The following is an 11,940-nucleotide window of genomic DNA, read 5'->3' on the forward strand; positions in this document are numbered from 1 at the left end:
GCACCTGGGGATCCAGAGCTCTAGACAGCTGTACCCTGGCACCTGGGGATCCAGAGAACTGGACGGTTGTACCCTGGCACCTGGGGATCAGCCTGAAAACATAGCTACTCACTCTGCAAGACATGGACCCTAAAGACTCCTCCCAACAACCAGAGAAGCTGTGAAAAGAGGGCTGAATCCTGTCCAGCCATGGTCATCATACAAGCCCAGTAGGGGCCTTGAGGTTGTCCTTATGCCCAGAGTCTTCCCCTGACAGCCTGTCTACCGAGTCCATTTCCCTCAGGCTACCTGGCATGGATGATCCCCATGACCTCACAGGCTAATCTGCTCCTGTTTCACCAACAGGCATGGGGGCTCTGCCCCAACAGGGCTCAGGATCTAGGAAAGTCAGCATTGGACATGGTCCCTTTAATTGACACTTGATTCATGCCTTAGCCTGCTCTGAGCCTCAGTTTCCTCCCTAGGATAAGAGAAAGGGTCCTATGTCCCAGGAAGCATACAAAGCCCTGGAAAATGCCCAGTGGGTGTGTCTCGAACTCTAGTCCAGGCTGCCTGACTGGTAAATAGGAAAACAAATAGGGAAAGGGAGTAAGTGGGTTAGGGATGTATTACCCACAGGACTGCAGCCCAAGCTAGGCTGGACGAGAGCAGAGTTCACACTTCCCCCACTGGCCAGCAGAGGGTGCCAGACAAATGAATAAAAAGACGTCTGGTCCCAGCACCTCGTGGATACTGCCACCCTGTCCCAAGGAAGACCCTAAATCCTAGTTCACGCTGATGCCACCAGCCTCCATCCTCATCTGTACCTGTTTCTAACTGACTACTGTGGGCCCCTCCAGGAAGCAGCCGCAAAAGAAATGCAGGCGGCAGGTGGACAGATTGTTGCGCAGTCCAGCCCTCCTGGCTCAACTCACCCAAGCAGCGGGTATCGGGGAGGGCAGGACATGGGGCTCTGAAAAGGGTAATGGCCATTGCTCGACATTTAAAGACTGATTTAGAGTGACTGATGCATTGGGGTTAGCTTCATGCGGGCCCTCCAAGGCCTCCCCATCACCAAGCACCTGCACTGGGCAGATCAATCCTGAGTGATAAAACAAACCCCTCTCCCAGACGAGGACAGTGATGTGAGCTTGCCAGAGTAGGTTGATGTATGTGAACCTGGCACATGGGTCTCTGCCACTCCAGAGTTGGTACCGAAAGTGTAGAGACCAGCTTTTCCCAAGATGCCTGTCCAAGCCCGACTGCTCCTGCCGGGAAGCTGGGATTCAAACCACCTCCTCCCTAGGCTGGCAGTCTTTTTACCTGGGAACTTTCAGTGTTTGACCTTGCTGCCCTGTTGAGCCCTAAGCACCTTAAGGAGACTGACCCCAGGACGGAGGAGGCAGCGACCCAGCAGTGCCAGTCAGGCCCACAGCCTTGACCTCTGAGCTTTAGTAGCTCCAGTAACTGCTAAGGCTGGCATCCACAGGGCATTCCACCCCAAAGGCCTGCCTGTCACCTCAGCTCCCCCTGCCCTCTGCCCCTTGGGTCACTATCCTAAACAGAGATGATCTGAAGGTCTTAAGTTCATAGCGTCCATGGAACAGAGATATCCGCCGATCCACAACACCACACTGACCCCTGACCTCCAGGCCCATTTGGACATCAGTATGCCTTTGACCGTGAGGTCCTGTAATCCACTAGCGCCCCAGAAGGCTCACTTCCTCCTCCCCAGGGCTGTATGACAGCCCCTCTTGTCGGGTGAGACCCAGAACCCCCCTCCACCCACAGCCTCGACCACGAAGCCTTCCAGAACCTTCCCTCACTCCACTAGACTTCTGTCAGCGCTGCTGAAGCCTGGGGCGTGTGTGTCCTCCAGAGGCTGTGAGAAGTGGGCTGGCAACTGGGAGGCTGGCCCGGCTCCAGGCCAGCGCTGCACATCACAGGTGCAGGCCATTTGAAGACCGGTCAGCATCACTGAGTGCGCTGGGTCCCTCATCATGAAGCAATTAGAGCATCGTTTGGCCATGGGGCTCCGGGATAAATATTTGGATTATCTGCAGTCAGTGGGCTTGGCAGCCCGCACAGTGTCAACAGGTGGAGAAGGCAGCCAGGCTTTAACAGAGAAACTACAGTGGATGGTTGCCGGCGGTAGCATGAGCCCTCTTGTGCCAGCGCTGTGACCCACCAAGGCCACAGAGAGGCCAAGGCCAACCTTGCTGGTCATCATGGAGGAAGACAGGGCAGGGACGGGATCCACACACTGCCTGGGAGTCCCTCTAGATGCCCATACTGGAAGAGCCTAGCACGCAGGCATGAAGTGTGTGACCAGCTACAGGGACTCAGCAAGGTGGGGGCCCTCACTGTCCCATGGAGCAGGTGAAAATGGCAACTACAAGGCATCCCATAACCCTCTCTGTAGTCACACAAGGGTGACAGACATGCCTGCCCACAGTGTGACCCAGAAATGGTTGGTCACTTACTGAGAGCTGGCATCCGAGGCAGGTCAGAGCCCAGGTCAGCACGCAGCAGATAATTCTGTAGGCCTGTGGTGTCTCAGGGCAGAGCCCATCAATTTAAGAGGCTTCATCCCTCAGCTCCAAAGACAAGGTATGGACCCCAACCCTAAATCTCAGGCCAGCAGGCTTCCTCTCTCTGCTACAGACTCACACAGTGTTGGGCCAGACAGCACCTGCCATGGCCATCAGACACTGCCCTTAAAATCTAGCGATATCACCTACCCCAGGCTTCAATTCTCACTTCTTCACTGGGTCCCCATAAGGTTCTAAGGATGCAGGAGCCCACAGTCCCTGTCCCAGAAGTAGAGAGTAAGAAAGGTCACTCGGGGGCTGGCAGTCCAAGCCCAGGCTTTTGCCTATGGCTGTCCTAGACATGACAGGGGCTTAGCCACACAAGGGCCACTCAGAGCAATTGTAACAGTTCTGGATCAGGGACACTTACGTTCTGCAGGACTTCCTGGTAGGAGGGCGGCAGGGATGAAAGCTGGGATTCTGAGTGGTACGGAGAGAAGCCTTTCCGCAGAGTCCGGAACTCTCCAGAGCCTGCCTGCTGCAAAGGAAGGGGAGGCAGAGTCAGATCCAGGGATGGAGGAGGGGTCAAGGCCCTCCATGCCAAGACCTTGTCCTGACCCAGGCCCTGCTCTTAGTAAGCATGTCGTCCTCTGTACAGTGACCTGTCTGCTCAAGCACCCCCTCCTGGATACCTGAACACAGCTCACAGGCTGTCTCTGCCATCAGTTAGACAACCCCTTCTCCTCACTCATCCCAAAGTAGGCCTGGGTGTTGGTCCTCTGAATCCGCAGGAACCAGTGCACGCCAGTGCCTGAAAGGGCAATGGGAGGGAGGGAGGATGGGCACACAAGTGTGCTGCCCTAAGGTAGCTCTCCTAGGAGTGAAAAGAGAAATACATATATTCTGAAAGTCAGAATAGTGACCCAAGAACAGGGGCCAGAGTCCCTAAGGGCCAGGGAAACCTCATAGCTGACAAGGTTTGATCCACACTGTCGACCTTCTAGGTCCAGCCCCACAGAAGACAGCCTTCCTTCCTTCCTTCCTTCCTAAGCCACCAAGACTTCAAAGGAGAGGAGCGAGCAGATAAAACTGCAGAGGAATGTCCATAAATCAGCAGGCTGCTGAGTTCCCCAAACAAACCAGAAAGGGAGGAAGCCAGGCTGGCTGACAGGAAAGGACAGCAGCCCTATAAATGGGGTCCCTCCTCCCACCCAGCAGCCTGCTCATCCAGCCTGGGAGGGATCCCCACATTCCACTGCTGGCCTCCTGCCAATCACAGGGCCTAGCCCCCATTTCTCAGACCTCCCACCGCCCAACTGCCAGAGCTGCTAGCCTTTGCCACCTGCAGGTGGAGAAAAGGAAAGCTCAAAAAAAAGACAGAAGTATCCAGAGCACCAGATAAAACGCTGGGATTACCACTCCCCCACTATATCACCCCCAACCTGAAGAGCCCAGAGTCTAGTCAAAAGAAGTCTGTCAACCGGGCAACAGGGGGTGTACGGAGATCTGTTGGGCCATGGAGCAAGGGCAGAGGGTTGGGGCTGTTTCCTCAGCCTTGGGTATGACCCAAGTTCATGAGGGCACCCAGAAGCCTCTTGAGGTAACACCACATGGCTCTTACAATAGGCGTGGCCCCAGCAGCAGCATCTGCAAAGAGATCTCCTAAAAGACCTTGTAAAAGCAGAACTGTGATACCCGGGCCATGGACTTGCGGGGGCCACCCCAAGGCACTAGAGACCACAAGGGCCAGATCTAGAGCAGTGCCCTGAGACTAGGTCACAAGAAAAGAGACTGGACCCAAGTACCCGGTACTCCTTAACCCCACCATGAGTGACCCCCTTCCACAGCCACCATGCCTCCCTATGGGGTTACCCCAGCTCCATTCAAAACCATAAACTAAACCACAGCCGGCTCTCTATGACCACAAAATACTCTCCATCAGAGAACACCTTCAAAGTTCTTATGAGCTCTGAATGCCCGCACATAAAAAACACCCATGGGTCCTCACGGGACCTGCCTGCTGAGGCTGTTCTGTGGAGACATGAAAACAGCACTGCCACCTTGCCACCTTTATTTGCTGGACAAAATGAAGACAAAGGCAGGTTGCCAGCCCAGTAGAGAACGCACAGTGACATCCCACTTGGCCACAGACGCAGGAACAGCAACCGATTGTAGCCTGGGCTCTTTCCAGCCAGCCCAGGATCAGGATGGCAAGACCTGTCCTGTCCTGTCCTGACCCACACACAGGATTAAGCCTGGGCTGGGCCTTCCTGCCCACAGCTTCTCTGGCCCTCAATCAGAGGCTCCTAGGCAGTTAAGCACTATAACTGGCAGTCAAACACTGTAAAGTACTAAGGTTTCAAGGTTTCCTCCCCTCGAACCCCCCATTCCCCACAGCTTCCTGGATAATTTCCTTGGGTAAGGTGGGGGTTTCCAATTAGCAGCACACAACTCCCCACCCCTACTTTGGGTACGCATCTATAAATATTTGCATGTGCGCAAGACTTTATTAGCAAGCCACAGAGCCAGGCAGGAAAAACGCACACACAATCTCTCATTAAGGGGCAATGTGACTAATGACGCATCAAATGAGTAACCACGGCCGCACTTAACTCCAAATTAAAAACACTGCTAGTTGCCGCCTAGATCCCTGGGCAGAACCAAATTCCGGTTTTCATCTCAGAGGGGAGGCAGGGGCTGCAGACGCCTTGAGGCGCACGGCATTTGCCATGGTTGAGCTAAAGGCCTTCTAGGAAGTCGCCTGCCCTGACATCCTAGCGGGTAGAGGGGAGGCTGAATCTCCCTGAGCCTTCTCAGGACTACAGGAAGACTCACAAGTCCCCTGCAGATGGAGCAGCTAACTCTATGCCCCTCCCTCTTTTCTGAGCATCCAAGGCCAGCATGCCCCCTTTTGCCCTACTCCTAAGACTTCTGAGGGCAGCATGAGAATTCTGAACTAGGAGCGAGGAGACCCAGGAGGCTGCAGGGTTCCTTTGCGCTGAGACCTCAGAGTGGAGAGCAGTTCTGGCTTCTACCCAACAGCATCACCTAATGCCACCCCCCTCAGGGCCTGGGAAAGCCTTGCCATGTAACCTCTGTCTACCCCACTGCACCCAACTGGGCCTTGGTACTCCCAGGCTCCAGTGCCTTCCTTTTCCCAGGAATCTCTGCATGTGGAGCCTTCAGGAAGTGAGCCCCACTAGAGTCGTGCTGGAGAAACCCCCGCAAGCACTGTCGGGGGGGGGGGTTGTATAGAGACAAGGAGGCTGCCAATCCCATGGCCCATCCTCCCAAGATTCCTTGATGGAGAAGGCGAATGGCCAGAGGCTGTACAGGGACCCCTTCCTGGGCTGTGCTGGAGGGAGCATGGCTCACGTCTCCCTACTCCAAACTTTCATTCCCTAAGATGTGCCATCTCTAGGCAGCACTCGTGTGTTCACAAGGCACTTGGAGAGGACAAACCAAGTAGGAGGCATGACACCCTGCCACATGGATGCAGCCAGGCCTGGAGTGGAATCCTGTGTGCTGACCCAGTGGCCTGCCTGCAGGGGTCACTCGGACCTGAAGGCCCAGAGTCTCTTGCTGATCCAAGAACAACCAAGAAAAGAGCTACAGGATCTACCAAGGACCTAGAGCCCAAGCCTGTCGTGCAAGCCTGCTGTGCGAAGTTGGGCTTTTCAAAGGGCATGGGGTCCTTGCAGACACCTCATTCCCTAGCAGCCTCCAGGACACTGAACACGTCCTAGAGAACTTGAGCACACAGTGAAACATGGCCAGAGCCCAGGGTAGCTCCTTTGAAGGGGCCACTTTTCACTGCAGATGAGAAAGACCCTGCTTCTATCTTGGAGGTGGGAGGCCACTGCTCCAGAAATTATCACTCTCCCTGCCAGGGATGTGTGCAGGACTGGAGAGGAAACCTACCCATGTCCTCCAGGCTATGGGTGGGGCTCCACAGGGAGCTCAGGCACCACTTTGCACCTCTCCTAGTCCCACGGTGGGCCTGCCTCCCAGGTCTGATGACCTTCCTCTATTGTCCTTGGCGTAAAGAGGAAGGTTGTGGGATTGGTTACTAAAACGTAATTAGTGACCTGGGTAATCTGAATAATACACTGGGAGCCTCAGCAGCCTGCAAGCGTCACTCCACCCAGGGAAACAAACAACTCACCATCTCACTGGCCCGGCTGGAAACAGAGGGAGGACTAACTGCGGGCGGCAGAGGGAGGACCGTGGGCAGCTGACGGAGGATTGCAGGCAGCAGGAGGACTGCAGGGCAGGCAGAGGGAGAACTGCAGGCAGCAGAGGAAGGACTGCAGGGCAGGCAGAACACAGGCCTCTAGGAAGCTGTTATCCTACAAGGGCAGCCAGGGGCACAGACTGACCTGCGCTCAGTGGGCCTGATCCACAGCAAAGCCTACCAGAATCCAGGCTGTCACTTGTGTTGGGTGGAATTCCCAATGTGGGAACTCACGGGCAGAGGAAGGAAATAAGCAGAGTCTCCAAAGACAACTGCCTCTGCCAGAGCCTACGGGCACTTCAGGGCATGCATTGCACCAGTCCGGTCACTCAGACCCCATAGAGGAGAGCAGGAGGATTGGGGGGAGGGGGGGGATACAAATGGCACTCCATTGCAGATGTCAGTTGATGTAGAACCTGGACACTTTGTAATGGCCTGGCTGGCATGCAGTCATGTTGCTACAGATCAGTGGCTCTCAACTGGTATGACTGTCCCTGGGGACATCTGGAGAAGTCTAAGATATCTTTGGTTGCCACAACTGTTGTGAGTACAAGCCAGGGCGGCTTCCAAACCTCCAACAGTGAGCAGGACCGTCTCTATAACAAAGAGCCACCAGGCCCATGTCTCCACAGAACCAGAACTTGGACCAGAGTAGTGCAAGGCCTCCCGGACAGGAACTGTGGGGCAGGCAGCTCAGAACTGAGGGAAGAAGACAGGGGAGAAGTCACTGAAGGCCTAAAAGCTTGGGAAAGATGTCTTCCAGGGAGTCTCCCACAAAGCTGCTCACATAGGCTCAAAAGACCAAACATTATGTACAGTCCCAGCCCAGTGTCAATGGGCTGAGATTTGACCCATGACCTTTACCTCTGGGGGAGCCACCACTGTGTTGGCCGGACCTTTGCTCCACCATTCACTGGTGTAGCCACCTCTAGCCCTGCACTTCAAGCATCCTGCGTAGAACTGGGATGTGATGGGGCAGTGTCAGAAAGAGTGGGGGGGGGGGGTGAGGTCAGGAGAAGGATATGATATTCCCACCAGCACACAGGCTCCTGCCTCAGGCTGGCCAAGGAATACCACTGCAGGACTCACTGTTACACGGCAAAGCAGAGCTGATGCCAGGCCAGAAGGGGCAGGTGTAGAAAGAATTTCAAGGGAGGACTAGGACATTGTGGAGGTGGTCGGCGCCCAGGAAAAGGATGAATGTGGAGAGGAGGCACAGCAGACACACCACACAGCACTTAGCAGCCCTCCTGCCCCTCAGAGCCACTGCAAACCCCTCCCCCAGCAGCTCTACCTGGAGCTGGCTTCTCTGGCGGCTGTAGGGGCGGGGCAGCTGGAAGGAAAGAAAACAGCATCACCCTGCCAGTCTATGCCATCTACCCAGTCCCTTTCCTGGGACAGGGACTGACTAAAGCCGTGAGCTCTTAGCGGAGCCAGGTAGTTTTACCACACGCAGGGCCAGAATAGAAGATGATAAAAAGCCACTCGATGTTTGAGACAAGGGTCAACTGAGCGCGGCCCCAGCCTAAAGCTCAAATACCCTTCCAAGGGAAAGCAGCCTCCTGAAGGGCCTAAGGGCACCCCCAAAGCCCCAGCCAATTCTGAGAGGCCAGTGGGAGACATCCAGAAAAGCCAACTGGATCAGCTTTCTTTGAGCAGTGGCTTTGGCTGGGGGCCCGAGGCTTCTTTTCATTAGCACTAGATCAGGTAGAAAAGTCAATGCACCTGGCTGACTCCACCTCCCCTACACCTAGTCAGTTTCAAACTCCACATCCCACTGTCAGACCTGGCAGAGGGACCAGCCAGACTACGGGGCCTGCCAGAGGGGCTCACCCATGGGACAGCCAGGTCCCTCGCCACGCCCAGGGACTATCACACCCTTCCAGGTCCTCTGTTGGTTCACTGAGATGAGAAAGAGATGGGCTGGAGGGGATGGAGGAACATCTGGAGGGATGCAGACTTAGAGTGTGAAAAGCCTACCGTAGATGGGTAAGTGTGAACCAGCTCCCTGGGCCACTGTTTGCTATACATACCCTGCAGCCAGCCAGGGGCTCACAAGGCTATAGAGTGGCTCCCAACATGGCTCTCACTACCAGCTGGCCCACATCTGTCTTTTCCACAACTGCCTTTTAACTCTGAGTGACACAGATGGCAGGCAGGTAAATCCGTGGCCTTGTTTTACAGATAAGGAAACTGAGGCAGAGAGGTTACACCAGCTGCCCAGTGCCCTCCGGCAGATAGGTGGCACTAGTTAGCCATCTTTAGGTTTTGTTCAGCATGACTCCAGGTAGATGCTCCCTAAGCCTTCACTGCTGAAGCACAGAGCAAAATGCTTGGACCCTCACGGGGCCACCTGGATACCCTGCCCTTCTGCTGCGGCTGGACAGCAGGGTCCCTGGCAAGGAGCAGCCATAAAGACTTGGGTCCTTGCTAAATAGCATCTCAAGTCCTCCAGAGTCATGGCACTGCACTGCTCAGGCAGGAGGCAAAATGCCAGCCCAGACATCACAGGGGGCACACCAGAAGTACCCCGAGTTCCATGAGAAGTTAGTGCACCACAGCAGACGCTAGCCAGCCAAACTGAAAGGCAGCAAGAAGCCAGGAGGTGGTGGCATACACGTTTAGTCCGGCACTTAGGAGGCAGAGGCAGACGGATCTCTGTGAGTTTGAGGCTAGTCTGGTCTAGAGAGAGTCCAGGACAATTAGGGTTGTTACACATAGAAACCCTGTCTCGGGGGGAAAAAAAAAAAGCAATGACTTTATAAGGACACATGGATGGGGCAGCCCCACTCTCCTCAGTAATGTGAGAAACAAAAACCGTGAGGCTTCGGATGGTGGTAGATGGTTCCAAACCCAGAAAAGGACAACACGTAACACTCCATGAAGGGACAGCTGGGGACACTTGAGATAATGAAAAGGCAGAGAGATAAGGACCGCCCACCCAGGAGTGCTCCCAGGGCCACAGCAGGCACTGTTTGAAGTCACCCTCTTTCCTGACTCACAGGGAGGAAACTAAGGCACAAAAGACAAGAGTTTTGCCTGAAGCCACAGGTTAACAATGGGACAGAAATGGCTTGAACTCAGATCCACCCAGTGCTCAGACCCACTTCCTGATGCCACACAATGTGTCCAATTGCCCCTCCACTCACGTGGTTAAGTCCTAACCCCCTGCCCTAACCTTAGGATGACACCCCTTTTGAGGTGGAGGTCTTCTTAGGGGTGAACAGGTTAAAGTAAGGTCATTAGAGTAAGCCCTCATCCAAAGTGAATGGTGTCCTTGTGAAAGAACAATTAAGTCAAAGACAGAAGAGTATAAGGAACACAGGGAGACACGTCAGCAACAAGCCAGGGGAGGGCTCAGGAGAACCAGCCCTGTTAGCACCCTGATCTTCAACGGGCAGCGTCTTAGACAAAGTTTGGTAGCCTGTGCGTTCCCCCAACTCCGGCCCTTGTATGTGGAATTCAACAGTCCAAGACACTTCATTGGGCCTCCATGCCAGGAACACTCCGTCATCCAGGCTTCAATTTCTCTACCTGTGTCTGGTATAAATCACGGGCTGCATTTAGCAGCCCCGTGGTACCTGGCACTGTGTGGGAGAACGTGGAGGTTTGGGAATAGAGGAGGGCAAGGGTGCTTTCCAGCCATAGGGCTGAACCACAGCCTCCCTCCACAGCCCCAGAGGCAGCTGCAGCCACAGTGGGCCCTCTGGCCTCAGTGAGAGAACACCAGGGTCGCTTGCTCTTTTGTGAGCCTGGCTTCTTGGCGGGCCTGGAGGCTTCATTTATCAGCCCAGCAGGGGGCTAACCGGAGGCCCCAGCTTCAATTACCGCTGCCCCCACCCCAGGTCCCGGCTGGGTACAGAGGATCTGCAGCAAGAATAATGTGCATGGCGTCCTGGGATGAATCATCTCGGAGGAAGCAGCTGTGTTGATGAAATTTTGAAGCCGACACGAGAAAGAAAATATGAACTGCACTACGGTAATTTAGCCTGTGAACACCCTGGCACATTTTTAATTAAAGCTATTTCGGAGTTAAATAGAGGCTGTGGGGGAGGGGTGGGAGAAGAGGGGGTAGGCGTCACGAGACTCTCTGGCCTCCCACTCCAACCCCAAGGACACATCACCTTACATTATCGTAGAGAATATTCCTCACTCCTGCTTCTCACCAGTGGGCAACTGCTCTGCTTTGCGAGGAGCTGGGGGTTTCCGCTGGATATGATTTTATGACAGAAACATGAAATTCACACACCAGAGCCCAGAGGCTGAGGAGTGAGGACCGCGGAAACTCGCCTGTTATCACCGTCTCAAGGTGCCCAAACACGGCCCCACGCCACAGCATGGTGGTCTATACCGATGGTATTCTTGCTACCTGACATAGCAACCACCCTTATTAAGGCAATCTTCCCGTGCCTGGATGAGAATCAGCTCCCTTCAGGGCCTAGGAGACTGGGTAGAGAGCAGCTGGGGCCGTCCCTGGCTCAGGCACCCAGCTCAACTATGCCAGGTGTTAGAGATGAGGTTGGGGCCACTGAGGCTCTGCAGCCCGTTCCTCAAGCAGTTGGCAGTCGTATGAGGGTAGGGATGGGAATCCACAGGAAAATACACGACGGGATAGCATTTGCCAAAGACAGATGACAGCCCAGGGCCAAGAATACTCAGAGCAAGTGCAGACACACCAAAAGGTGTTTAGACAGTAGTGTCCGAATGTAGAGCAAATCTCAGTGGAGAGATGGGACCTGGGCAGTGCTGGATACTGCGCAGGCCTCAAGGCTCAGCCTCCTGCACAGGGGACCTGAGGGAAGTAGACACAGCTGTGGGTGGGGAAGGCCTCCTTGTGGAACTATGGCTGCTCTAGGAAGGGAGGGAGGGAGGGAGGGAAGAAGGAAGGGAGGAGTGGGCTGCTATTCCATGGCTTTCACATTCATCTGTAGTACAACTCCATGGCCTGGTTCAACACTGGAAACTGGGATACAGGTTCCCAGGGACAAAGTGACCCTAACAGCAGAGACAAAAGTTCAAGAACAACCCCAATCCCTGAAGAACCAGGAGCATGAGCTGTTCTCTGTTAAGACAGTGGAGCATACTTCCTGTGGAAATGGCAATGGAAGAATCTTCCTCAACTTGAAAAGGGCTCCTCTCTCTCTCTCTCTCTCTCTCTCTCTCTCTCTCTCTCTCTCTCTCTCTCTCTCTCTCTCT

The 11,940-nt window shown here is 54.6% G+C and overlaps 1 protein-coding gene across 1 annotated transcript in view; it reads right to left on the minus strand.

Annotated features, from left to right (window-relative positions):
• The window catches only part of Ccdc85c (coiled-coil domain containing 85C), a gene marked incomplete at its 5' end in the record, with an annotated part of 72,428 nt that overhangs the window by 5,660 nt on the left and 54,828 nt on the right, over positions 1–11,940 (minus strand). The window contains one exon of the mRNA XM_026778688.1: positions 2,941–3,048. Coding sequence (XP_026634489.1) covers positions 2,941–3,048 — 108 coding nt within the window. The remainder of the gene's footprint in view (positions 1–2,940; positions 3,049–11,940) is intronic.

The sequence above is a fragment of the Microtus ochrogaster genome, chromosome 1, assembly GCF_000317375.1.
Source record: "Microtus ochrogaster isolate Prairie Vole_2 chromosome 1, MicOch1.0, whole genome shotgun sequence".
Taxonomy (NCBI): Eukaryota; Metazoa; Chordata; class Mammalia; order Rodentia; family Cricetidae; genus Microtus; species Microtus ochrogaster.